The sequence below is a fragment of the Hibiscus syriacus genome, unplaced genomic scaffold, assembly GCF_006381635.1.
Source record: "Hibiscus syriacus cultivar Baekdansim isolate YM2019G1 unplaced genomic scaffold, ASM638163v2 tig00110467_pilon, whole genome shotgun sequence".
NCBI classification, from domain to species: domain Eukaryota; kingdom Viridiplantae; phylum Streptophyta; class Magnoliopsida; order Malvales; family Malvaceae; genus Hibiscus; species Hibiscus syriacus.
This window is the reverse complement of record NW_024062749.1, coordinates 291,929-317,959: the sequence shown is the minus strand read 5'-3', so window position 1 is coordinate 317,959 and position 26,031 is coordinate 291,929. Positions and strand designations below refer to the sequence as shown.

General features: G+C 37.1%; 5 protein-coding genes and 2 non-coding genes across 12 annotated transcripts; 3 read left to right on the top strand and 4 right to left on the bottom strand.

Moving 5' to 3' along the window:
• Positions 1-23,835, top strand: LOC120127362 (ABC transporter B family member 4-like). Of its 5 annotated transcripts, none has more exons than XM_039145276.1 (13): positions 1-613; positions 705-759; positions 841-1,016; positions 1,099-1,320; positions 1,413-1,651; positions 1,738-2,263; positions 2,354-2,627; positions 2,732-3,609; positions 3,700-3,940; positions 11,695-11,720; positions 11,790-12,053; positions 12,138-12,431; positions 12,510-12,881. In XM_039145276.1, exons 1-13 carry the CDS (start codon positions 284-286, stop codon positions 12,864-12,866), a joined length of 3,882 nt encoding a protein of 1,293 aa, XP_039001207.1. In that variant the 5' UTR covers positions 1-283; the 3' UTR covers positions 12,867-12,881. The 5 variants fall into 5 exon arrangements, with proteins under 5 accessions (XP_039001207.1, XP_039001206.1, XP_039001204.1 ...); XM_039145273.1 differs by lacking the exons at positions 11,695-11,720; positions 11,790-12,053; positions 12,138-12,431; positions 12,510-12,881 and adding exons at positions 4,038-4,301; positions 4,386-4,680; positions 4,759-5,132; positions 23,819-23,835 and having other exon boundaries at positions 104-613; positions 3,700-3,966; XM_039145274.1 differs by lacking the exons at positions 11,695-11,720; positions 11,790-12,053; positions 12,138-12,431; positions 12,510-12,881 and adding exons at positions 4,038-4,301; positions 4,386-4,680; positions 4,759-5,125; positions 23,812-23,832 and having other exon boundaries at positions 105-613; positions 3,700-3,966.
• LOC120127367 lies at positions 6,459-7,930 on the top strand. Its single transcript, XM_039145282.1, has 2 exons — positions 6,459-7,030; positions 7,851-7,930. Exons 1-2 carry the CDS (start codon positions 6,713-6,715, stop codon positions 7,905-7,907), a joined length of 375 nt encoding a protein of 124 aa, XP_039001213.1. The 5' UTR covers positions 6,459-6,712; the 3' UTR covers positions 7,908-7,930.
• LOC120127365 (U3 small nucleolar RNA-associated protein 14-like) lies at positions 14,732-16,252 on the top strand. Its single transcript, XM_039145280.1, has 5 exons — positions 14,732-14,930; positions 15,017-15,100; positions 15,192-15,562; positions 15,761-15,892; positions 16,124-16,252. Exons 1-4 carry the CDS (start codon positions 14,856-14,858, stop codon positions 15,879-15,881), a joined length of 651 nt encoding a protein of 216 aa, XP_039001211.1. The 5' UTR covers positions 14,732-14,855; the 3' UTR covers positions 15,882-15,892; positions 16,124-16,252.
• LOC120127363 (putative S-adenosyl-L-methionine-dependent methyltransferase MMAR_0539) lies at positions 17,283-19,289 on the bottom strand. Of its 2 annotated transcripts, none has more exons than XM_039145278.1 (7): positions 18,956-19,289; positions 18,719-18,870; positions 18,524-18,644; positions 18,197-18,321; positions 17,974-18,102; positions 17,714-17,878; positions 17,283-17,538 (listed from the first exon to the last, which is right to left on the bottom strand). In XM_039145278.1, exons 1-7 carry the CDS (start codon positions 19,155-19,157, stop codon positions 17,428-17,430), a joined length of 1,005 nt encoding a protein of 334 aa, XP_039001209.1. In that variant the 5' UTR covers positions 19,158-19,289; the 3' UTR covers positions 17,283-17,427. The 2 variants fall into 2 exon arrangements, with proteins under 2 accessions (XP_039001209.1, XP_039001210.1); XM_039145279.1 differs by having other exon boundaries at positions 17,283-17,499; positions 18,956-19,287.
• Positions 20,347-21,798, bottom strand: LOC120127366 (60S ribosomal protein L22-2-like). The gene is made up of 3 exons (XM_039145281.1): positions 21,684-21,798; positions 21,364-21,608; positions 20,347-20,687 (listed from the first exon to the last, which is right to left on the bottom strand). Exons 2-3 carry the CDS (start codon positions 21,591-21,593, stop codon positions 20,543-20,545), a joined length of 375 nt encoding a protein of 124 aa, XP_039001212.1. The 5' UTR covers positions 21,594-21,608; positions 21,684-21,798; the 3' UTR covers positions 20,347-20,542.
• Positions 20,784-20,907, bottom strand: LOC120127479. The gene has a single exon (XR_005516543.1). It is a non-coding gene; the product is annotated as a small nucleolar RNA SNORD14 (small nucleolar RNA).
• On the bottom strand, positions 21,103-21,226 carry LOC120127488. The gene has a single exon (XR_005516551.1). It is a non-coding gene; the product is annotated as a small nucleolar RNA SNORD14 (small nucleolar RNA).
• Positions 23,836-26,031: the final 2,196 nt, after the last annotated feature.

Genomic DNA, 26,031 nt, shown 5'->3' with positions numbered 1-26,031 from the left:
TAATCCTGATGTTGATGTTGGAACAATGATCTTGATGTTTGTTGAGATCACATGATCTCTAATTCTTTTGAGTTGCTTATAGAATCAGAAATCTACTTGAATCACCAAATGTTTACCTTAAACAATTACTTTCCAAGTTGATTTCAGATCCTTGGACAAACTTTTCGTAGCATTCAAATTGTTGTGTTTCTTTTTCTGGTTTCACATACGATTGGTTTGACCAACTTGGATTTATTGCTGCAGTTGCAGTATAAATTCTGAAGTTGTTGAGGGAACCACAACAATGGCGGATGAGAATGGCTTGAATGGTGATACCAACACGCATGAGGTCAGCACATCTAAAAGCCAGGAAGAACCGGAGAAAATCTCTAGCGTGAATGGAGAAAATCAAGGCTCCGAAAGCAGCAAAGGAGATGAGAAAACCAACTCTGTTCCTCTTTACAAGCTGTTTGCATTTGCCGATTCAAGGGATACGGTTTTAATGATCGTCGGCACGATCGGTGCTGTCGGGAACGGTTTATGTATGCCCCTAATGACAATCCTGTTCGGAGATCTTATCAATGCTTTCGGACAAAACCAGAGCGACGACAGAGTGGTTGACGTGGTCTCCAAGGTAAGAGTTATAACTTATTAACAACCTGTATTTGTTTTTGAGATTCTGAAATGAAGGCAGAATTAACTAGATTTTTGTTACAAAATCTCAGGTTGCTTTGAGATTCGTCTACCTCGCGGCCGGGGCCGGGGTGGCGGCGTTTCTACGTAAGTAAAGTTCTCATTTTAGGTACTTTATGTCTCATTTTAACCAGAGACTGACGAAGTTTGGATTTGTTATTGTTTCAGAGGTGAGTTGCTGGATGGTCACAGGTGAGCGACAAGCTGCAAGAATAAGAGGCTTGTACTTGAAAACCATATTAAGACAAGATGTTGCTTTCTTCGATGTCGAAACCAGCACGGGAGAGGTCGTTGGACGAATGTCTGGTGACACAGTTCTCATACAGGATGCCATGGGCGAGAAGGTATGTATCAAATCGACTAAAAAGTCTGATGGGAATCGTCATATAGACGAAATCATCGAAATATTAACCTATTTTTTTGCAGGTCGGGAAGTTTATACAGTTGGTGTCCACATTCCTTGGAGGTTTCGTTATAGCATTTATCCGAGGATGGCTTCTTACCCTTGTCATGTTGTCTGCAATCCCTCTCCTTGTGATATCTGGTGGAACAATGGCTATGATTATATCTAAGATGGCATCTCGTGGACAATCCGCTTATGCTAAAGCTGCCACTGTCGTCGAACAGACAATCGGTTCGATTAGAACAGTATGTTCTACGTAAACATAGTTGTTGTTGTTGTTGTCGTCGTTATTTTCTTTATGTGAAAATATATGACCGATAATATACTCTGATTACAGGTTGCATCATTTACTGGTGAGAAGCAAGCCGTAAGCAATTACAACAAATTTCTTGTTACTGCTTACAAATCAGGTGTTAATGAGGGCACGGCTGCTGGACTCGGTCTCGGCGTTCTCATGATGATCATATTCTGCAGTTATGCTTTGGCCGTATGGTTTGGTGGGAGGATGATTTTGGAGAGAGGGTACTCCGGCGGTCAAGTAATTAATGTGATTATGGCTGTATTGACCGGTTCCATGTAAGTTAAAATTCGAGTTTTAACTTAATCAAGATGCATTCTTCATAGCTCACAGACTGAATTTGTGGTGGTTACGGATGTTTTAGGTCCCTAGGGCAGGCATCGCCATGCATGAGTGCATTCGCAGCCGGTCAAGCTGCAGCGTTTAAGATGTTTGAGACTATCAAAAGGAAGCCGGAGATTGACCCGTATGACATGAGGGGGAAAGCATTGGAGGACATTCGCGGGGATATTGAGCTGAAGGATGTGTATTTCAGTTACCCTGCAAGACAAGAAGAGCAAATTTTCAGTGGATTCTCTCTTTTGATTTCGAGTGGCACAACAGTTGCTTTGGTTGGACAAAGTGGAAGCGGGAAATCAACTGTAATAAGTCTGATAGAGAGGTTTTATGATCCACAAGCTGGTGAAGTCCTTATCGATGGCATCAATCTCAAAGAGTTTCAACTTAGATGGATCAGAGGAAAGATTGGTCTTGTTAGCCAAGAACCGGTGTTGTTTACATCAAGCATTAGGGATAATATTGCATACGGAAAGGAAGATTCAACCATCGAAGAGATACGTGCCGCTGCTGAACTTGCAAATGCTTCTAAGTTCATCGACAAATTACCTCAGGTTCGAATCTCGCCCCCGAAAACATGTTTAATTATCGTTTTGTATCACAAATTTGATAAAAGATATGAAAGCTTGGAACTTCATATGTAGGGGCTAGATACCATGGTTGGAGAGCATGGAACTCAGCTTTCTGGTGGACAAAAGCAAAGAGTGGCAATAGCAAGAGCAATTCTAAAGGACCCCCGGATTTTGCTTTTAGATGAAGCTACAAGTGCGTTAGATGCCGAATCGGAAAGAGTAGTGCAAGAGGCGTTGGACCGAATAATGGGAAATAGGACTACGGTTGTCGTTGCTCATCGTTTGAGTACAGTGAGAAATGCAGATACAATTGCCGTCATTCATCGAGGAAAGATGGTTGAAAAAGGTAGGTTAAAAGTATTGTTAGTAGAGCTTTATTCTTTTGTGCATTTGCCTAAGCACATTATCATATATTTTGTCATTGTTGACAATGTTTTGTGTATCGAGCAGGGTCACATTCAGAACTACTCAAGGATCCCGAGGGAGCGTACTCTCAGCTTATTCGACTACAAGAAATAAGCAGAGGGTCGGAAAAGGTTACGGATGTATCAGACATTACTCTGGAATCGTTTAGACAATCAAGCCTGAAAAGATCGTTGAAGCGATCGATCAGTAGGGGATCATCTATGGGAAATAGTGGCCATCATTCTTTCTCTGTATCCTTTGGTTTGCCTATTGGAATGAATGTCAATGATTCAACAATGGTAGATACCGAAGACCACCATTCCGAACGACCATTGAAGCAGCCTCCAGAGGTGTCCATTCGTCGACTTGCTTACCTCAACAAGCCAGAGCTTCCTGTGATTGTACTCGGAACTATAGCTGCGGCAGCCAATGGTGTCATACTTCCAACTTATGGTATCCTAATCTCTCGTGTGATCAATACGTTCTTTAAACCACCCGATCAATTGAGAGATGATTCGAGATTTTGGTCACTGATATTTATGACCCTTGGCCTGGCATCATTATTGACAAGTCCAGCACGAACATACTTCTTTTCCATCGCTGGGTGTAAACTGATACAACGAATCAGATCGATGTGTTTTGAGAAAGTGGTCCGAATGGAAGTTGGTTGGTTTGATGAACCAGATAATTCAAGTGGTTCAATTGGTGCAAGGCTATCAGCCGATGCAGCCACAATACGCGGCCTGGTTGGAGATGCACTTTCTCAAATGGTCTCAAACCTTGCATCAGCCATTGCTGGTTTGGTCATTGCTTTTGTCGCAAGTTGGCAGTTGGCATTTATAATCGTTGGACTAATACCTCTGATAGGGGTCAATGGATATGTTCAAGTAAGATTCATGAGGGGGTTTAGTGCTGATGCAAAGGTATGTTCAAAACTTACGACTTCGATATCTTAAAAAGAAGTATGTTTTTTACACATATAATTCATTTATGTGTTATATAAATGGTTACAGATGATGTATGAAGAAGCAAGCCAAGTCGCTAACGATGCCGTCGGGAGCATACGAACAGTGGCTTCATTTTGTGCTGAGGAAAAAGTGATGCAGCTCTATAGAAAGAAATGTGAGGGTCCATTGCGAACAGGGATAAGGCAAGGTTTGATTAGTGGAGCAGGATTTGGAATTTCATTCTTCTTGCTGTTTAATGTTTATGCAACCACTTTCTATGTCGGATCTCAGCTTGTCGAGCACGGTGATGCAACATTCACTGATGTTTTTCAGGTGAGTCCAATTATAAGACCTCCTTTTCGCTATATGTCTATATGATACTGAGACCGAAATTGATTCCTCAGGTTTTCTTTGCTTTGACAATGGCAACTGTTGGAATTTCTCAATCAAGCTCCTTAGCTCCTGATACTAGCAAAGCCAAGTCAGCTGCTGCCTCCATATTCGCAATTATTGACCGCGAGTCTAAGATAGACCCGAGCGACGAATCTGGGACAACACTAGAAAACGTTAAGGGAGATATCGAGCTTCGTCACGTCAGTTTCAAGTATCCGTTAAGGCCAGACATTCAAATTTTCCGAGACTTGAGTTTGTCCATCCATGCTGGCAAGGTAACAACATTACCATTTCAAACTCATTTATTAGCAGAAGACTGAATCATATGTAGTACTAATGTGTCAACCTTTTTCTTTCAGACTGTTGCCTTGGTTGGGGAAAGTGGGAGTGGCAAATCCACAGTGATTTCGTTATTGCAAAGATTTTACGATCCCGATTCGGGACTTATCACTCTCGACGGAGTCGAAATCAAAACGCTCCAACTGAAGTGGTTGAGGCAACAGATGGGTCTAGTGAGCCAAGAACCTGTTTTGTTCAATGACACAATCCGTGCCAACATTGCATACGGAAAAGGAGGAAATGCAACCGAGGCCGAAATTTTAGCTGCATCAGAGTTGGCCAATGCTCACAAGTTCATCAGCTCATTACAAAAGGTTAGGCATAACTGATTAAATCCGGGTTTAATTCAGTTCGTTCATACAGTCATTCTTAATCGAACTTTATTTCATTCAGGGTACGATACCGTAGTAGGCGAGCGAGGGGTTCAATTGTCAGGAGGACAAAAGCAAAGGGTAGCCATTGCAAGAGCCATAGTCAAAAGTCCGAAGATACTACTATTAGACGAGGCAACGAGTGCATTGGACGCAGAATCGGAGAGGGTGGTTCAGGATGCACTGGATAGAGTCATGGTGAACCGCACGACAGTGGTGGTGGCTCACAGGCTGTCGACGATAAAGAATGCAGATGTTATTGCGGTGGTTAAAAATGGTGTCATCGTAGAGAAAGGGAAACACGACACCCTGATAAACATCAAAGATGGTTTCTATGCTTCTTTGGTTGCACTTCACATGAGTGCTTCCACTGCTTAATTTTGTTTTTGTAGTAATAAATATTTTTTCTTTGATAGGAAGTATTTTATTATAAATTTATATGATAGAATCTGGATTTAATATTCATATTTAAAGTTCAACCCAACAGACAACACGATCTATCTGTTGTCGGGTAAAACGTCATGGATGATGACACAAATGAAATCCATGTTCCTTTGTTTAATAGAAAGACAGACTTATTATATACTAATATTTATCATAATAAAGAATTAGCATCTTCTAGAAAAGGAATAACTTGGAAACAAATTAGCATCTTCAACCACATATTTAATTAGCATCTCTCACCTTAAAATCTCGTTCCGCTCGACCAATCTCTCCATACATTTTGCCTTCACCTCAAAACCAAAATAAATTTGATCGAAATCCTTAAAAGTGTCACCGACAACCCTTTTCAACGGCCACCGATTTTACTCCACAAAATCTTGCACATAACATCTGTCTCGACTACGTACTGAAAATCAACTACAACGGGACCCTCACAATGAACTAATAGCCATGAATGGCAATAGACTACAGTTCTACATAGTTTTCCAACAAAGCACGATCCTAGAGACACATATATTTAGAAAGTTATCTCTTAAACGATGATGATCGAGTATTCTTTTTGATGATCTGAACAATAAAACAGTAAAAACCGACACAAGGGACATCTTACTCGAAGGCCACCCATATCGACCGATAGGAGGTGGCCAAACAAAGGTAGGGGACCAAAGAGTTCAAATCTAGATGTACATTGTTATGACATTTTTGTGACGAAGCTGATTTCGAATTCAAAATCAAAAAGTGAAGGAGTCATTTGATAAAATTTGGACATGAACGACAATCGTCGACGACAAACAAATATGATTTTGATCCTAATGTTAAATGCAAATCAAGTTTGAAGATACTCAGTTGTACTTAACTTAAAATATTTAATGATTATGATAATTTTTTTAAAGAATAATTATATTCAGATTAACATAAAATAATTTTGAAAAAAATATGAAAATGAAATGAAAGCGAATATTTGTTTAATTTGCTCGAAATAAAAATTAAAAATGATAACATTAATGATTAATTTATGATTTTTATTTAATTAATAATTAAAATGTAAATTTATTAATAGTTGAGTGATCCGATTTAGACAAAACGGGTGGGTACCAAAGGAACACTGGGCTAATGAGCTTCGTCTTTGGGACTTGCTTTGCCAAACATAGAGCAACGAACAGTGAGTTCGATTAAAAATAGTGGAAAGATTATTCTGGTTCCAAGTCTATGATAACTCAAACAAAAGATTCTCCTGTCTTCCTCATTTCTCATATATCTGGTTTGAAATTTCCTTAATTTATTTATGTTATATGCATAACGACCCTGGATTTAATTCATGGTTTTTAATAGATTTTAGAAGAAGGGGTTGTATTGAAGATTGAATTGAGGTGAAGTAGAGAGCTAAGTGATTGAAGTGTGGTGACCTTACGTGTGGGGATTCTTAAATATTGATTGATTTCTTCCATTTGCTTTGAATTGCGTTACTTGTTTTGGTCCCATCGTTTCACTGTTATCGTTATTCAATCAAGGAAAGCTTTGGATTCATTGCAATGGCTACTCCACCACAAGCTTCTCCTTCACCTAATCCTGCTAAACGTCCAATTACCGCTGCTCCGACAACCTCACCTGGATATGAGCGCTACCCCGGCCCTCCTGTATTTCTATCGACAATCCGGCCTGCTGCCATGCCTTTCCGAGCCTCTCATTCAGCTCCTCAGCCACTGGCTTTCTCATCAGGTTCGTGTTTGCCCACATCCTCCCCCCCCGGTTTTTCAAATGGATCAGTTGAACTTCACCAGCAACTTTCCAGTGCAATGGACGAATCGATGCCCGCTGGAGTCACCATGCGTTTATTCTCAGTTCATAAGGTATCTTTTTTATTCTGTTCTTATCCTTTTTTATTTTCTCCTTTTTTTGGGTGATTTAGGGGTATTTGGAATTTGGGTTTGCTCAAATATGTTTTCCCATGTTATAGTGAAGACGAAGCTTCATTTTAAGGAATTCAGCTTCTGCAAATTTTGTTTTGTTTTGTTTAAGTTTTGCAGTCAAAAACAGGGGATGCGTCTTATGTCATTTTGTTACTCTTCCATCTTTTAATATATGAATCAATACTACCCCAGCTGAGATTTTCAATTTTGCGGCATTTCAGTAATAAATAAACCATCTTCTCTTTTCTCTTCATCTTCCTTGGGATCTTTGTTGTCTGTTTTTTGGCTCATGGAAAAACTTAATCAAGGTGCTAAATTTATTCGTCCTCATCAGTTTTTTTCTAAAATATTATTACTGTGCATTGATGTCTTACAAGAGTAGACCTGTCCAAGATGGCAGAGTTTTTTTTCATTAAAACAATGATCTTGATTGTGTATCTGCCTTGTTTTCATGGACGTTGTAAAAAATTACTCTATGTTCTTTTTAATATGCTTCCACTTTCTTTTCTGTACTCATTCACACCTTTGCATGTTGAAATCTAAATCTGTGGAATTGGAAAACTGAGGTTTTGAGTTACATCAAACGGTCTCAAATTCTTTTTAGTTGCTTATAGAATTAGAAATCTCATTGAATCCTCAAATGTACCATAAACAATTATTTTCCCTACGGATTTCAGATCCTTAGACAAACTTTTCGTAGCAATTAAGGTTATGTTTATTCTGGTTTCACATACAGTTTGTTTGACCATTTTGGATTCAGTGCTGCTGTCGCAGTATAAATTCTGAAGCTGTTGGAGCAGTAATCAAACTTTTATAGCTCGAGGAACTTTAACAATGGCCAATGAGAATGGCTTTAATGATGATACCGACTTGCATGGGGCCAGCTCATCGAAAAGCCAGGAAGAACCAGAGAAAATATCTGGCGTGAGTGGAGAAAATCAATATTCAGAAAACAGCAAAGGAGATAAGAAAACCAACTCTGTTCCGTTATACAAGCTGTTTGCATTTTCTGATTCGAGGGATATCATGTTAATGATCATTGGCACCATCAGTGCCATCGGGAATGGTTTATGTATGCCCATTGTGACAATCCTGTTCGGTGATCTTGCTGACGCATTTGGAAAAAACCAGAGTAACAACAAAGTGGTTGATGTGGTCTCCAAGGTAGAGTTTTAACTTATTAATAATCTATATTTGTTTTTGAGTTTCTGAAATGAAGCCTTCGTTAACTAGATTCTTGCAAAATCTTAGGTTGCTTTGAGATTAGTCTACCTCGCTGTGGGAGCTGGGGTGGCAGCATTTCTACGTAAGTAATTCTCTCATTTTAAATATTTTTGTCTTATTTTAAGCAGAGACTGAGAAAGCTAGGATTTGTTATTTTTTCAGAGGTCAGTTGCGGATGGTCACTGGTGAGAGACAAGCTGCAAGAATAAGGGGCTTGTACTTGGAAACCATATTGAGACAAGATATTGCTTTCTTTGATATTGAAACCAACACAGGAGCGGTCATTGGACGAATGTCCGGTGACACAGTTCTCATACAAGATGCCATGGGAGAGAAGGTATACATCAAATTGATTAGAAAGTCCAACAGAAATCATCATATAGATGCAATCATCAAAATATCTGCCTACTTTTTTCTCAGGTCGGGAAGGTGTTACAGTTGGTGTCCACATTTTTGGTGGTTTTATTGTAGCATTCATCCGAGGATGGCTTCTTACTCTTGTTATGTTGTCCACAATCCCTCTACTTGTAATATCTGGTGGAACAATGGCTGTGATAATATCTAAGATGGCATCTCGTGGACAATCTGCTTATGCTAAAGCTGCCACTGTTGTGGAACAGACAATTCATTCAATTAGAACTGTATGTTCTACATAAAACATAGTTATTGTTTTCTTTAAGTGAAATGACATGACCAATTATTTGATCTGATTCCAGGTTGCATCATTTACTGGAGAGAAGCAAGCCATAAGCAATTACAACAAATTTCTTGTAGCTGCATATAAATCAGGCGTTAATGAGGGTACTGTTGCTGGACTCGGTCTCGGTGTAGTTATGTTGATCATGTTCTGCAGTTATGCTCTGGCTGTATGGTTTGGCGGGAGGATGATTTTGGAGAGAGGGTATACTGGTGGTGAAGTACTTAATGTGATTCTCGCTGTAATGACGGGGTCCATGTAAGTGAGAACTTGAGTTTTTGTTTTGACTTGATTATGCTGAAGTACTTAATGTGATTCTCGCTTTAATGACGGGGTCCATGGATGTTTAAGGTCCCTGGGGCAGGCATCACCATGCTTAAGTGCATTTGCCGCTGGTCAAGCTGCAGCATATAAGATGTTTGAGACCATCAAAAGGAAGCCAGCGATTGATCCGTACGACACAAAGGGGAAAGTATTGGAGGACATTCGTGGGGATATCGAGCTGAGGGATGTTTGTTTCAGTTACCCTGCCAGACCAGAAGAGCAAATTTTCAGTGGATTCTCTCTTTCTATTTCAAGTGGCACAACAACTGCTTTGGTTGGACAGAGTGGAAGTGGGAAATCAACTGTAATTAGTCTTATAGAGAGGTTTTATGATCCACAAGTTGGCGAAGTCCTTATTGATGGCATCAGTCTCAAAGATTTCCAACTTAGATGGATCAGAGGAAAGATTGGTCTTGTTAGCCAAGAACCTGTGCTGTTTACGTCAAGCATTAGGGATAATATTGCATATGGAAAGGAAGATGCGACCTTAGAAGAGATACATGTCGCTGCTGAACTTGCAAATGCTTCTAAGTTCATCGACAAACTACCTCAGGTTCTAATCCCTTGTCCGAAAAATATGATTATTTCTTGTTTTGCATCACAGATCATATAAAAGATGTGAAAACTTTGATTTTCATATGTAGGGACTAGATACCATGGTAGGAGAGCTTGGAACTCAGCTTTCTGGTGGACAAAAGCAAAGAGTGGCAATAGCAAGAGCAATTCTAAAGGACCCCCGGATTTTACTTTTAGACGAAGCTACAAGTGCATTAGATGCAGAATCAGAAAGAGTAGTGCAAGAGGCGTTGGACCAGATAATGGGCAATAGGACTATGATCATTGTTGCTCATCGTTTGAGTACCGTGAGAAATGCAGATATGATTGCTGTCATTCTTGGGGGAAAGATGGTTGAAAAAGGTGGGTTAAAAGCAAGTTTGTAAAACACTGAACTTATTGTTAATAGCGCTTTATGATCTCACGCATTTGCATAAGCACTGTCATATACCTTCTCATTGTCAATAACATTTTGTGCATCAAGCAGGGTCACATTCAAAACTAGTCGAGTATTGTTAGTAGTGCTTTATTCTTTTGTACATTTGCCTAACCATTATCATATACTTTCTCGTTGTTGACAATATTTGCGTATCAAGCAGGGTCACATTCAGAACTACTCAAGGATCCCGAGGGAGCGTACTCTCAGCTTATTCGACTACAAGAAATAAACAAAGGTTCGGAAAAGGTAGCAGATGTATCAGACATTACTCCAGAACTGTTTAGACAATCAAGCCTGAAAAGATCATTGAAGCGATCTATCAGTAGGGAATCATCTATGGGAAATAGTGGCCATCATTCTTTCTCTGTATCCTTTGGTTTGCCTGCTGGAATGAATGTCAATGATTCAGCAATGGTCGATACCAAAGACCATTCTGAACAACCATTGAAGCAGCCTCCAGATGTTTCCATCCTCCGGCTTGCTTACCTCAACAAGCCAGAGATTCCTGTGATCCTATTCGGAATTATATCCGCTGCTGCCAATGGTGTCATACTTCCAATTTTTGGTATCCTAATTTCCCGTATGATCAATATGTTTTATAAACCGCCTAATGTATTGAAAAAGGATTCAAGATTCTGGGCACTGATATTTATGACCCTTGGCCTGGCATCATTTTTGTCAATTCTAGCACGAACATACTTCTTTTCCGTCGCTGGATGTAAACTTATCCAACGAATTAGATCGATTTGTTTTGAGAAAGTAGTTCACATGGAAGTTGGCTGGTTTGATGAACCAGATAATTCAAGTGGTGCAATTGGTGCGAGGCTATCGACCGATGCAGCCACAATACGTGGTCTTGTTGGAGATGCACTAGCTCAGATGGTCTCTAACATTGCATCAGCAATTGCTGGTTTGGTCATAGCTTATGTTGCATGTTGGCAGTTAGCATTTATAGTCCTAGGACTAATCCCTCTGATAGGGGTCAGTGGATATGTTGAAGTAAAATCCATGAAGGGATTCAGTGCAGATGCAAAGGTATGCTCGAAACTAATGACTTTGATAGCTTAAAAACCAATATGTTTTTAATCATGTAATTCATTTTGATGTTATTTAAATGGTTGCAGATGATGTATGAGGAAGCAAGCCAAGTTGCTAATGATGCAGTTGGGAGCATAAGAACAGTGGCTTCATTTTGTGCAGAGGAAAAAGTGATGCAGATCTATAGCAAGAAATGTGAGGGTCCATTGAAAGCGGGTTTAAGGCAAGGGTTAATTAGTGGAGTAGGATTTGGACTTTCATTCTTCTTTATGTTTAATGTTTATGCAACCAGTTTCTATGCTGGAGCTCAGCTTGTCAAGCGTGGCAACGCGACATTCTCCGATGTTTTACAAGTGAGTCCATTTTTAAGACCTTTCGCATTGTATGTCTCTATGATACTGAGACAAATATCGATTCCTCAGGTTTTCTTCGCTTTGACAATGGCAACTATTGGAATTTCTCAATCAAGCTCCTTAGCTCCTGATACTAGCAAAGCCAAATCAGCTGCTGCCTCCATATTCACAATTATTGACCGCGAGTCTAAGATAGATCCAAGCGACGAATACGGGACAACACTAGAAAACGTTAAGGGAGATATCGAGCTTCGTCACGTCAGTTTCAAGTATCCGTTAAGGCCGGACATTCAAATTTTCCGAGACTTGAGTTTATCCATCCATGCTGGCAAGGTAACAGCATGACCATTTCAAACTCTTTTATCAGCAGAAGACTGAATCATATGTAGTACTAATGTGTCAACCTTTGTCTTTCAGATTGTTGCCTTGGTTGGAGAAAGTGGGAGTGGCAAATCCACGGTGATTTCATTATTGCAAAGATTTTACGATCCCGATTTGGGACTTATCACTCTCGACGGAGTCGAAATCAAAAAGCTCCAATTGAAGTGGTTGAGGCAACAGATTGGTCTAGTGAGCCAAGAACCTGTTTTGTTCAATGAGACAATCCGTGCCAACATTGCATATGGAAAAGGAGGAAATGCAACTGAGGCCGAAATTTTAGCTGCATCTGAGTTGGCCAATGCTCACAAGTTCATCAGCTCATTACAACAGGTTAGGCATCACTGATCAAATCCGGTTTAATTCAGTTCGTTCATACAATCATTTTTAATCGAACTTTGATTCATTCAGGGTTACGACACCGTAGTAGGTGAGCGAGGGGTTCAATTGTCAGGAGGACAAAAGCAAAGGGTAGCCATTGCACGAGCCATAGTCAAAAGTCCGAAGATACTGCTGTTAGATGAGGCAACGAGCGCATTGGATGCTGAATCAGAGAGGGTGGTTCAGGATGCACTCGATAGAGTCATAGTAAACCGCACGACTGTGATGGTGGCTCATAGGCTGTCAACGATAAAGAATGCCAATGTTATTGCGGTGGTTAAAAATGGTGTCATCGTAGAGAAAGGGAAACACGACACTCTGATAAACATCGAAGATGGTTTCTATGCTTCTTTGGTTGCACTTCACATGAGTGCTTCCACTGCATAAAATACTTTCTTAATTCTTTTTCTGTATATATATAAACAGAAAAGAACATGATAGGCATTACTTATTTTATTTCTGTAGTTAGAAATAAAGAATATGGAGATTTGGTTCTTGGCATGGAACAAGAGTAAAACTAAAATCAATTATAGCCTGTATATTTAATAATAATGTCACACGTCAACCAGTTTGTTCTGTAGCTGTTCGTCTGTTTAAGCAAGTCAAATATATGCATCGATGCATGGTGGACTTTGTAGGCTTTTAACTTGTTCGAGCTTGAAACCATCATTAAGTTTGAAAACAATGGATGAAAGAACCCAACTTTAAAAATCTTAAAGATTTTGAGTTCCAACAACTGCATTTATAGGATGTGTTTATGTTTTTAGAATCTAAGAAACAATTTGAACTATTTAATAATTTAACAATGTTAGACGTATGTTTATAACAATAATGTTGTTATCCCTAAAATTGTTCTTATAACAAACCATATTAGACGTATGTTTTTTATTTTAATGAGAAAAATGATTTTTTATAATAATATTTTCATTAATTAAATTATAATTTTTAGAAACTATTAGCCGTTCGTAACCGAACTGATAATTAAAAATTTTAGTGTACTTCATTAAAAAGAACGAATGTTGAAGGGAATGATTCCAGGGTAACTGCTGAACAGATAGGAAAATCACGGTTTGATATCCTCAATACACTGGGAAATGAGGAAGTGGCTGTGGATGAGAATCAAACTAGTGGGGAATTAGAGTCGGTGCTTCCTACTGGTTCTATGGATGTAAACCGAAACAAAGGCAAGTCAGTGGCAACTATGGAGGGAGCTCCGACAGGTACTGGCAAACAACGTGAAACTCATAAAAAAGGTGGTCTGACCATTAATGAACCAAGGCCTAGCTGATAATTAAAAAAGGTGCTCCTCACGGAACACTTCATGTTCCATCTATACCTATAGGTAATCACGCAGCTGTTTCAATATTGAACCAGGGAAAGGGAAGCAAAATTCAATTCGGAACCGAACTGACTCCGGAAAATTGGGTCAACGCAAAGGGAGTCGGGAAGATGCCGTGAAAGGATTACGTGTTAAAAAACAGATTAACTATAAAACTCCAGGTCGACCATTTTTGAATGATTGGGTTCAATCAGCAACAGCCAAAATAGATTCTCAAATGCGAGACTCTATGATTGGAGAACAAAGTGGATATAACCGTATAGCAGATTCTCAATTGGAAGGCGTTGGTGCTCGATTAAATAGCGCTTCACAGGCCGAGGATGGCCAACAAGCTAAAGTTTGTCTTAATGATTGATTGCTTGTTTTGGAACAGTCAGGGTGTTGTTAGCCCGTCTTATCGTCGAGATTTCAAGAGATTAATGCAGAAGTATAGTCCAAATTTTGTGGCATTGATGGAAACTCGAGTGAGTGGGATTCGAGTTGATGGAGTGATACGACGGCTTGGTTTTTCAAGCTCTTTTCGGGACGAAGCGCAAGGATTTAGCGGAGGGATTTGGCTTCTTTGGAATAATGAGGTCAATGTTACTGTTCTTTATACCTCGAATTTATCCATTCTATGGTGCAGGTTGTGGGGGATGACAGACCAGTTTTTATCACTGCTGTTTATGCAAGTACTAACATTTCGATCCGGAATTATCTTTGGGAAAGGTTGGAAAAGCTGAATCCGGTTGATGATAAACCATGGTTAAATGGTGGGGATTTTAATGCTATTTTGAGATCAAATGAAAGGCAAGGAGGTGCTACTAACCGGGATGGGGTGAGTAGGGGTTTCTCAAATTTCGTCTTTGATGCTGCGTCGATGGAAGTTACTTTTCAAGGTCCAAAATTTACTTGGGCGCGTGGTTCAAAAGAAGCAGCCGATGTTTCTGTATTCAAGGTAATAGTGATTCTGATATTCTTGCAGCCTTCTCTTTTTCTTTTCTTTTAGTCTGCAAGGGTAATAGAATATTGTACTGTTTTTGGATCACAGAATTTTGATGATGTTGTTGGAGAACCCGATTCAAAAAACAACATATGAAGCTGCTATTTTTGCTTCTGACTCGTGGAGAAAGGTTATTATCCCTTTCTATCACTTCAAATATTCTTTAATCCAGAGTAAGCTGGGTTTCCATCCTAACTGGTCTGTATGCAATCACAGACGAAAAGTGGGAATGGAATTGATCCAAATGTCAAAAAGTTGCAAGAAGTCAGTGAACCCACTGCGCATAATCAAGACATTGAGGTTCGATCTCTCTGATACTTTAAATTTTGCTCTACTTTGTGTGTTCTGGCAGCTCCTTATTGTTCTGTTCCTTTTCTTGGAAACTCTGAAGGAGGGAGAAGAGGAAAGTGATTCAGATAGCCGACAACAAATGGTGGATGGTATTTTTTCCTCCGGCCCTAAGGAATCATATGAGCTCCCTTCTCCAGTAGAGCTCATTCAACTTGCTTTTGCTGGGGATGATGTAGCAGAAGAATTTGAAAAGGATAAACAGGAGATCTTGAATGAGGGAAACCCCGAACCAGATAAACCTGTTTTGCTCCCTGGTTGGGGCCAATGGACTGATGTACAGGAAAAAAAAAAAGATTTGCCTTCATGGATGCTTAAAGAACATGAAGATGCTAAGCGGAAGAGGGAAGAAATACTTAAAAGAAGGATGCACATCTTAATCATGTCATTATCTCCGAAAAGGTGGATAAAAAGGTAAGTGGTCTAGTTTTGTTCTTCCATTTTTCATTTAAAATACATATTTGGTTGTGTCAAATGAGCCAATTCTTTATCTATCTGTGTTCATTAATATTCGTCACAAGATCTGCAAATTTCATTCATACTGATAGGATGGTTTAATTGCACTCTTTGCGGTTGTAAAATGGTCGAGTTCTCTAAATTTATATTTTGCAGGCTGAGAAGTTGCAAACAAAAACTTTGCCCTACCCCTTCACATCCAAGGAACTTTTTGAACAAAGTACGCGCATGCCAGTTGGATCTGAATGAAACCCAGAGACTGCAGTTAGAAGTCTGAATAGTCCTGAAGTAAGTTCATTTTTTTCAGAACTGTAATCCTCGGAACTTAATATATTTCGTTGGAGAATTGGAGTGCTTGTTCAGTTATTTTACGCGGTGGACATAGAAGATATTTGTAAACTATGGAGTCGACTTAGGAAGCTATTTCTGATATTCCTCTTTTTCCCATTTAAATCTCCTATATGTTCATTTCATGCAGTATTAATTGTATCTACCCGCCTGCTTGTTTTTCATACACAGGTGGTGAAGAAACCTGGGGTAATTATAAAACCGATCAAGTTCGAGGAGGTGCATCGTCACGAGAATTCCGAGGATAACAAGCGGAGAGGGCAAAGACAGAAGAAAAATAGTAGCAAAGGTGCTACTGGCAAGAAATAGAAGACACACACGGCAACTGGATCTCATCTGGTCCACACACACTTTGAATTATTAAGGCTGAAGAGTTATGTCTTTAGGTAAAGCTAAGATCGTCAAGTGATTTAAGATGCGCGGGAGAATGATTATATATTAATTTGAGAGTTTCATTTATTATTCTCTGAAAATTTTGTAGTATTAATTATTTCTTAATCTACACCAATTAAGAAAGGCTCAATCGCTTTTAGATTTGATGTTACAAGTTTGAATATTCGTGTCATTATCCATAATTTAGCACATGAATTACATCTATGTTCTTTTTTTCTTTTTCTTTTTTTTAAATTTATCTTCTTTGATATTGAAATTATCATTGTCTTAAAAAGTTGATTCACTCGTCTAATTAAATTAGTGCAATGTTCTGATCGGGAGAGATTATTCAACGAAATTAAGGGAAAGAATTTGAGTTTACAGATATAGTTTTATCATTTAAGTTTTATTTATTTATTTTAATTAAGTTTGTAAAATTTGAGTTTAGTTAAATTGAATATATTTGTTGAGATGTTATTTAAATCTGAGTGTAATAATTAAATATAATGTTATGATATTGATTGTTTTCAACTTAAAAATAATAATTTAAAAGAATTATAGTAAGAAGATCAAATTAAATTAAAGAAAAAAAACCTTTGTTGTGAGAAAAATTGAAGTAACACGTTAATATTATAAAGGGGTTGAAGACGTGCAGTTTAAATTTAGTAATAATGGACTTAAAATTAATGAGAAATTGAAAAAATAATGAAATAAAAGATTACATAATAACCAAATTAATTAAAGATTAAAGCAATGTTATTTTAATTTTCAACTCAAAATTCAAAAAATCAAGTAAAAATGTAAATTAACTCAAGTAATTCAATAATTTATCTCTAATAATTCAACATTGTAAAAAAAAATACTTTCTAAGTCGAATCAATACATATGCACACACAAACTGCTAACAAAAATTAATTTCCAGATGGTGGAGACTGAGAACAGAAGACTTTTATGTATTCCAAAAAGAAAAAATATATATATTCTCAAGACTTCTTATGTACATGTAAATGGGAAAATTAGCAAGAAATAACAGAACAGAAAGGAGAATTTCATTGCAGGCTCTAACCAGAAAACAAACCCCCCAAAAAAAAACATATTTACATTTAGAGCTCCTCAAACCCTTCCTCATCGCCATCTTCCTCCACCCTTTGAAGCTCTCTCCTCCAAGTTTCCATCTTTTCCAAAAATGCAAATACGTCATTAGTTACACGCCACTTAAACTCACACCATCAACGAATGAGACGGTTATTATGTACAACACAAAAGCAAGCAACAAAAGGAAATGTGAGAAACAATATGAGCTGAATTAGTTGTAATGACACCTTCATCTGTAACTTAATGCACTCTCGTGCTTCACAATTTGAACAGGAAAAAAAGAATCAATTGTACCTGATCATCCGAACACCGCAATTGCTCTGCAACAAATAGTATGTTCTCAGAATCACCCGGTTTCACTACCTTACCTAAACGTTTAGCTACTTCATCGTAGCTAATCATTTCCACCTTGAAACCGTTGCTCATGAAAAGATTGTCCATCCATTTCTGGGTACTGGACTGCAACAACACAAAAACCAGACATGGGAGTGTGTTTCCTAAATAAAAGCAATATAAGTAAAGAACAGATACAAGCTATGAAAAACACAACAGACCTTGTTACCAAATTCGGTCTCTGCCAACCATGCAGGCAACTCTCCCAAGAAGAGGCAACCCTTCATGGCCATTCCACTGGCTGTTAATAATATCTCTTCAAAACTTGCCAAAGTCATCACAGGCAGTCCCTACAAAGTCAAAAAATGAAAAAAAAAAAGTTTTTCTAGGTAAAGTTAATCCTTAGAAGTTTCGGCTGCCAAGCATTGTAGAAGCCATTTTCACCTGTATAGCCCATATGCTCGGACGGTTACCATTAAACCCTTTCATAACCAAAGTTTCTTGAATATTAGGTGATTCCAATGGAACATGAAGAAGCAAACATCTTCTCGGGATCTTCGCACCGATACCTAATTTTGTTCAAGAACATTCTCTCAGAACATGAACTACTTATCCAACCCAAAAACCAACCATATATGCAATAAAAATATCAGATTGTCATAATTCCCGACATACACAGAAAACATACTAAAGGAATTGCTTGTTTCTCTAAAATATATATCATACCATAAATAAACTAAGCAGAATTAAGTTCAAGAGTCAGGCACCCACCATTCAGCTTTTCAGTGGCCTTTTGGAATACCCTTTTAGGGGATATATCGAATATGATGGTTGAGCTTGGCCAGTTAAGCCTGTATGGCCGAGTATCCATTCCATCTGATAAAAGAACAACCTGCAATTTTCACAGTGAAAAGTTAAATTTCTACTGCAAAGAGTTCGATTCAAGCTCGAGCTTAGTCAAATCACCTGTTTAAGCCCATCTATGTGGTTTACAGTACGAAGCAGTTTGTCATCTATGAATTTGGTCGCAATGCAATACTGTTTCGATTTGTTTTCCAAATCCATCCTAGTGTGGGGCAAAACAAAACACCCGGCATATGGGTCAACAAAAAGAGGGTCTGCATGTAAAATACATATTATTCTTAACCTTAGTCGAAAAGAAGGTAATACGTTGAGTGAATTGGGGGGATTTTTTTTGCTTGCCTGGTCGTCGGGTCTCCTGAAAACGAAGAGAAGCTGAATTGATGGCCGACTGGAGCAATGGGTCATTGTCATCGCTGAGTTGAGCTCTGATTGAGCATGCATTTCTCTGCTTCTTCTTCCTCTGGGTGTTGGAGAGGAATAGTACTGCGACTGAAGTCGATGGCCGTGACGCCGTCGCGCACGCAAATCGGAGTAATTCCATATTGTCTTTGGATGGATGTGATTCGTTTCACTTTATGGATTTGGAGTTTGAACGGCAGAGTTTTGATGAATTTTTCATCATATTTGGTGGTGAGCGTATCGTAAGGAGCGTAAAACGGGGGCAGTTGCAGAGCATCTCTTTACTCACTATCATATTATTTTAGGGTAAATTACTTATCTAATCATCTGACTATTAGTAATATTTTAATTGGGTCAAACGATTATAAAATTCATAATTCCTTCACTCAAATACAAAAAGTTAAAATGATCCATTTCCCCCTGAAATTTCATTAACAGATAGCTATAGTTAGGGATGCAAGCCATATATATATTATGTACACTTACAAGTCATTAAAGTTTAATTTAATTTTTAATAAAATTCAATATAATAACACCACCATTAAATTAAATACTATTATATAAGCTTAATAATTTTAATCTATTGCAAAAGTATATTTAAATTAATAAAGATTAATAATTATGTAATAAAAAAACATATTCAAAAGATACATATCGAATTATCAGTCGATCTACGTCGATTTCATATACAAAATTTATAAAATGATATGCACATAAGTTAAAATTATTAACTTCCACCCACTCATCAGCCACCACTTTCTTCTTTCCCTGAATCTTCCTCTCTTTCTGTATTTTATTTTTATTTCCTTAATTCTAGGTTTGAAACGATTAAGTAAATAAACCAATTACCACTAGAAGGGGGGGAAACAATGTGTTAAATATTTTTATTATTTGAGTATTTAAATTTTTAATCAAAATAAATAATTAACATTTTATTCTATAATCTTTTTCAAATTATCCGTTAAAAAATATTATTCTTCACCGATGAATTCTTCAATTCTTACCACTTCAGTTACTCAACTAAGTGGTCCGACATTTACTCCAACTACGTATTCTGCAACTGACCATTTAGAATTGAAATTCTGATTTCGCTTTCGAATAAATGAGATTTTAAAAACAAAGTAATTTTTAACAAACTTTTAGGGCGTATGGCATTTGATTTTGCAAAACGAAGTATAGATCGAAGTTGATATAGTGGGAGTAAAGGAGTTCTCAACATACTGATTCGATCCGATTTCAACCACAGCAGTTACATGAAAGATGCTGGCACAAATTGGCAGCCATCAAAACGTATTTACTACCAAGCTGCTGGAAAGTAGAAATAGGTTAGGTTGAAGATCAATTACGAGCTTACTAATTAACTCATTAAAGAAAACTGCATGGTTTTGCTATCGGCAACCAAAATTTCTTTGAAAATTGTGTAAGGTTTGAAGAACAACAAGATGACACCTGAAACAGATATAAAGGAGGTCCCTAAGCAAAATAATAAACATTAAGGTGGCTGGAGAAAACACTAGATCGATTTTTTCATTCTTCCTCTTCCCCTTCGTTCTCGGCAATATTGAAGTAGCGGAGTTCATAAACGGAACGATCCTTGTTGGAGGCAATCACCCGAAGCCAATCACGAACATTGTGCTTCTTCAAATACTTCTTAGTCAAGTACTTGAGGTACCTTGAAACCAAACAGAAATCTCAGAGATCAGTCAACTGAAACTCATATGTCAAAAATAAAAAGCTGGTTCTTTTCTTTCACAAACAACCCAATAAAGGTCTCAGACATCCAAGGAAGGATTAAAGCAGCAGTAGCTCTCAAGCCTGGCGAAGGCGAAAGCTCTCAGGCGGCCACTGCGAATGTTTTGAGAAACAAGCCTTAAGGATTGTCATCATCGACCTTAACATTAATCCTATTCTATCCGTAACAATAAGCAGCTAAAGTTATCTAAAATATTAACATGATATACAAAATCTTACCTTAAAAACTCAAATTCAAGTTACGTAGCAAACAAAAACCCATTTTGTAACAAGGTTCAATTCAATTTCTAAGCAAAAATGCAACCAAAAAGGGAAATTCAAGGCAATAGTGTCAAGGTCTCAGACATCCAAGGAAGGATTAAAACAGCAGTAGCTCTCAAGCCCGGCGAAGGCGAAAGCTCTCAGGCGGCCACTGCGAATGTTTTGAGAAACAAGCCTTCAGGATTGTCATCATTGACTTAATCATGAATCAAAAAGAGTTAAACCATCTCTGTCTAAGATTCAAAGCCATTTTCAAAATTTAAAATTCAGAGATGCGGCACACGTGCTTTATCCATATTACATCTAAAGGATGAAAAGAGAAATGGGGAAAGTACCGCTTGGAAAAGTTGGAATCCGACACGATGGCAATTCTGGTCTTTTCGCTGGTGATAGTGACGGTATCACCGAGTGCACCGGCTTTGCCACCGACCTTGATCCGATCCTGGAGGAACTTCTCGAGTGAGGCAATGTCCATGATCTTATCTTCAACCGGCTTAGAACAGTCGATGGTGAAGGTCGCTCCCTTCCTCTTCCCCTTGGGTCCGGCTGCTGCCCCACGACTCATCTTTGCACCAACTCACTGCATTTCGATTGAGTCAAATCAATTAAAAAGGAAGATAAACAATAAAGAGGAAGGAAGGTTTAGAGAGAATACCGTAGCTGCCACTGCGTATTCTGAAGATAAAACGGCGGCGAAGTTGCAAATGCCGGTAGCAGAGTGTATATATGGATTTTCGAGTCTAGGGTATAGCAGGATTCTCATTTTGTTTCTAATTTTTGGGCTGGAAATGCTAAATGGAATCAAATGAACAACAAAAAATCATATGTTGTTTGATCCAACCCAATTTAATTTTAGCACAGCCCAAATTTTATGTTGGTATATTAGGATTCATTATTAATTCTTATATTATATATAAATTAAGGATTTAATTTTGTATTTTAAATTTTCAAACATTTAAAATTTTAATCACAGTCCATAAGATAACTGTTAAATAAAATTTTGTTATTAATTATATCATTATGCATCACATAATTTAATTTAATACGTATTAATAAATTCAAAACATAAGTGATTGAAATTTTATGTCAGTATATTGAGTTTATGATCAGTTTTGATAGTATACATAAATTACAAATTTAATCAATATATTTTATTTTAATTTTTATTCTTAGAGATCTCAAGTTCAAGCATCAGAGATTGTAAGGGTGTTTGAACTTTTCATTATCAAATGATTGTGAATCTTTAGAACATATGCTACCTTATAATCACTTATATTAATAAAAAAATTAATTATTATCTAAACAACAATAATTAAGTAAAACTATTCTATTAATCATGTCATGTATTTATATAAATTATATAATTAAATTTTATTTTTCAATTTACTTATTTTCTTAATTTAATTATATTATTAAATTAAGAATTAAAAAAATACAAGTAATCAAATGGATTAGATTAAAATATAGGATAAACTATTTGAATAATTCCCTTTATTTTTAGTCTGACCGACTTTGATCACATGTAATCACCATTTTTACCTCTCCATTCCAACAGCCCCTCCACGTTGCACATTCCAGCACCTTCCAGCAGCAGCCACGAAGCTACCCTCTTCGAAGACTCCAGAAACACCACGCCGGCCGTCCACGTCGCAGCTATGGGGTGAGTCACCACATAGTTTGGTGACTCACCAGATAAAACCCTTTGGACTGGTCCGATGAGAGACTCGTCGAGGCTTATAAAAGCCATGGAGAACCTGCAAAAGAAAAAGGGAGGAGACAGAGAGGGCACCCAAAAAAAAACAGAAACGAAGAACCCGAGAGAAAGGGGACACCAACAGAGGGGAAAAAGAGGAGACCAACAACCAGCAAACCAAGAAACGGAAAATAAACGAGAGAACGAGAAGAGACTTACCAACATCGTCGAAGCCTCCACTCGCCACCATACGCCTCTAAAGCACTCGAAAACCGGAGGTATAAACTGTAGATTTGCTCCGATTAGGAGCTTTTTAAAGAAAACAGAGATTGTATTCGGCCTTAGGAGGTCGAGATTTGTAATCTAGGATAATTTGGGAATTTTCGGCCACCGGCGGTGGAGCTCGTGGCAGCGTATGGCTGCCGGCGGCTCCCAGAATTCCCTCAGACGAGGGAAATATAGAGAGAGATGAGAGAATTCTCTCATAAGAGAGAGAATTAGAAAGAAAGAAAAAGAGAGAAATGGCATTTGAAGGTCGGTTTTAGGAAAGGCTGGTTTTAGGGTATTTGTACCCTCATCGAAATGACACCGTTTTGATGAGGGGCCTGGGCGTAATTTCACTAATGGCTAAACCACACGCGCAGTCATCCTAGTTTGTAATCTTTTCAATTTAGTCACCAGAATCATTCTTCTGAACATTTTAATTTGGGCTTCTAATTTTATTCTATTATATTTTAGTCATTACCAGCTTATATTTATATTTAAGGTAAAATAACCTTTTTAGCCCATATTAATTTTAAATTTTAATTTTTATCCATTATAATTAAATAGGTTAAATTATACTATTATACATAGTAGTTTATTAATTCGAATTATGCCCTTTAATTTTGATATTTTATTTTATTTAGTCACCAATTTTTTGTTTCTTTTCATTTTGATCCTGATTGTTTTTATACATTTTGCAATTTAATATTATTACTTTTAAATTTATTTTAAATATTATTTATTTATAATATTAATTTGTTATTACTTTTATATTATTATTTTTTTCATATTAATCACATAAATAAATATATAAATATATATATATATATATTTATATATATATTTTTTAAATAATAATGTTTATTTATTTTCAATATCAAAGAAAAAGGCAGTCTTAATATAACTGGATGTCCTATTCTGGTATTTTAAAATTAAATATTATAAAAAAAATTAATTATTATAATATATATCGAAGAAAAGAGCTGTCTTAAGGTACCTAGAAGTCCTTTACTGATATATTTTTAAATAAATAAATATTTTATTTATAAATATATAAATTAATATTTTTTTATAATTATAATTTCGAAATAATAAGATTATAAATTAAATATATTTTGAATTTTTAAATTTATAATAATAGAGACAATTTATAATTAAAAAGTATCAATTTTGGGCGTTGTAGGGGTGCTAATCATTCTCTAAACGTAACCGACCACAAATCCCTTTTTATTATTAAAAAGAAAGAATTTTTGGTTATAAACGCAGATCAGTTCATCTTTTAACTGATGTTTTCTTAAAAACTTTGTTAAAAGATAATTTTTAGGTATTCGACCTACCTGACCCAAAAGGCCGATGGTGACTCCCAAATTATTTTTCAAAACCATTTATTCACATCAATTTTCCCGTAAAGTAAAAAAATTCATGCCCGGACGAAAACCGGTTACGACAGCTTGGCGACTCCGCTGGGTACGATGTCAAACTTTAAAATTAATTATAAATTGTCTCTATTAATTAGAAATTAAAAATTTATTTATTTAATTTTTAATTCTTTTCTTTCAAATTCTTTATTACTTATTATTTTTATATATTATTATTTTTTATTTTATTATATTCAAGAATTAATTATTTTATTTTTTTTGTTAGAGGTTTTAACATTTCTCCTCACACATAACACTTGCATTGCATAACATAAAGCTCTATAATTGAGTTTGTCCCTTTTAAGTGGGAGTGAAAGCGACGTCTTCGTGAGAATTTATTCTCCGTGTCAGACCTAGCAAGTAACTTTCGGGATTCATATGCTCTATGTCTTCGTGAGAATTTATTCTCCGTGTTAGTCATAGAGAAATGTGTCCCCTCGAATTGAACTCGATCCGCTTAAGTCTGTAATGGACCAGGATTGAGGGTTTGACAGCCCAAGGGGGCATCAACAAGGACAATTCGAGTACCTTTACTCCTAGAACTGAAACTCTGCATATAATAAACCCTAGAAACTCTCTCGATCTGAAACCATGCCAGTAGGTATACACAAAGGAGAAATAAGCTCTAGCTTTTAATTTATTTTATTTTATTTCCTTTTCTTTTTCCTGAATAAATGTATGCGAACTAGAAATCATGCGGTTAGGTTAAATTTTCCAAACAAACCATGGAACTAGAAAGCATGAGGTTAAGATTTATACCTTGATAGATATATTTTTCATTAGTTAGGTACTAATTATTCTATTTTTGTTTTCTTATTTTTCCATGCATGTTACATTGCTCTAATTTGTTTATATTCTTTTGTCTGCATTACATGATCATGGCATAACCAAAAGGTGTTGACTTGAAAGACTGTTCATCAAATTGGAAAGAAATCGTAAATGGACAAAAAGTCTTATGATCAAACAAAATATGATGCGGCCAAGGAAAAACATCCTGAAGAAACTACGAGGATCGAGGGAAGTTCTGCACACAGAGATCCAGTTATATTAATACCAAAAGTATTACACAAAGATACTACCAGATTGATACCAAAAGCAGTCTACAGTAAGAGTATCAGTCGGGATATTCAGAGTAGTGGAGGTTCTTATGAAGCTCAAGCATGTTATTTGAAGGACTTGAATGACCAAAACAAGAAATTGAGCACAGAAATGAAAACCATGCATGAAGATTTTCAGAAGATCAGTCAAACCTTTCAAAACGCTGGCCTAGGAAGTACCCCAGAAGAGTGGATCACAGGGGTCACCAAGCTAAAAAAGAGCTGCAACATATATGAAGATCTTGTTCAAGAACTTCTAGGACAGAAAGGTTCTCTTACAAGGGAAAATGAGCAACTCCGAGAAGTGACACAGAAGATAAAGGAGAATGTCATGGAAGAAGTTGCAGTCCAGACAAGCAATATGTCCCTTAAGCTGATAGACTAATTTGGCTTTGGAGAAATTAGGAATAAAATATATCCCTATATGTAAAGTTTTGTTTGATGTACCGAAACTTTTGCGTTCAATGAAATTTGTTCTAAGATGATCACTCTTGAGTAACACCTTTTCATACATGCATTTGTATTTTTCAT

What these genes read in the sequence shown, in the direction of transcription:
- LOC120127362 (XM_039145273.1), top strand. Translation starts at nt 284, where the DNA reads ATGGCGGATGAGAATGGCTTGAATGGTGATACCAACACGCATGAGGTC. An exon ending in CATTCACTGATGTTTTTCAG is followed by an intron (nt 3,967 to 4,037) that starts GTGAGTCCAATT and finishes TTGATTCCTCAG; the next exon opens with GTTTTCTTTGCTTTGACAAT. An exon ending in CATCAGCTCATTACAAAAGG is followed by an intron (nt 4,681 to 4,758) that starts TTAGGCATAACT and finishes TATTTCATTCAG; the next exon opens with GGTACGATACCGTAGTAGGC.
- LOC120127367 (XM_039145282.1), top strand. Translation starts at nt 6,713, where the DNA reads ATGGCTACTCCACCACAAGCTTCTCCTTCACCTAATCCTGCTAAACGT. An exon ending in GTTTATTCTCAGTTCATAAG is followed by an intron (nt 7,031 to 7,850) that starts GTATCTTTTTTA and finishes TTTTGGATTCAG; the next exon opens with TGCTGCTGTCGCAGTATAAA.
- LOC120127365 (XM_039145280.1), top strand. Translation starts at nt 14,856, where the DNA reads ATGATGTTGTTGGAGAACCCGATTCAAAAAACAACATATGAAGCTGCT. An exon ending in CTTCTGACTCGTGGAGAAAG is followed by an intron (nt 14,931 to 15,016) that starts GTTATTATCCCT and finishes ATGCAATCACAG; the next exon opens with ACGAAAAGTGGGAATGGAAT. An exon ending in CGCATAATCAAGACATTGAG is followed by an intron (nt 15,101 to 15,191) that starts GTTCGATCTCTC and finishes GAAACTCTGAAG; the next exon opens with GAGGGAGAAGAGGAAAGTGA.
- LOC120127363 (XM_039145278.1), bottom strand. Translation starts at nt 19,157, where the DNA reads ATGGAATTACTCCGATTTGCGTGCGCGACGGCGTCACGGCCATCGACT. An exon ending in AGACCGAATTTGGTAACAAG is followed by an intron (nt 17,879 to 17,973) that starts GTCTGTTGTGTT and finishes GTGTTGTTGCAG; the next exon opens with TCCAGTACCCAGAAATGGAT. An exon ending in TGCGGTGTTCGGATGATCAG is followed by an intron (nt 17,539 to 17,713) that starts GTACAATTGATT and finishes TGTGAGTTTAAG; the next exon opens with TGGCGTGTAACTAATGACGT.
- LOC120127366 (XM_039145281.1), bottom strand. Translation starts at nt 21,593, where the DNA reads ATGAGTCGTGGGGCAGCAGCCGGACCCAAGGGGAAGAGGAAGGGAGCG. An exon ending in GATTCCAACTTTTCCAAGCG is followed by an intron (nt 20,688 to 21,363) that starts GTACTTTCCCCA and finishes TTTGGTTTCAAG; the next exon opens with GTACCTCAAGTACTTGACTA.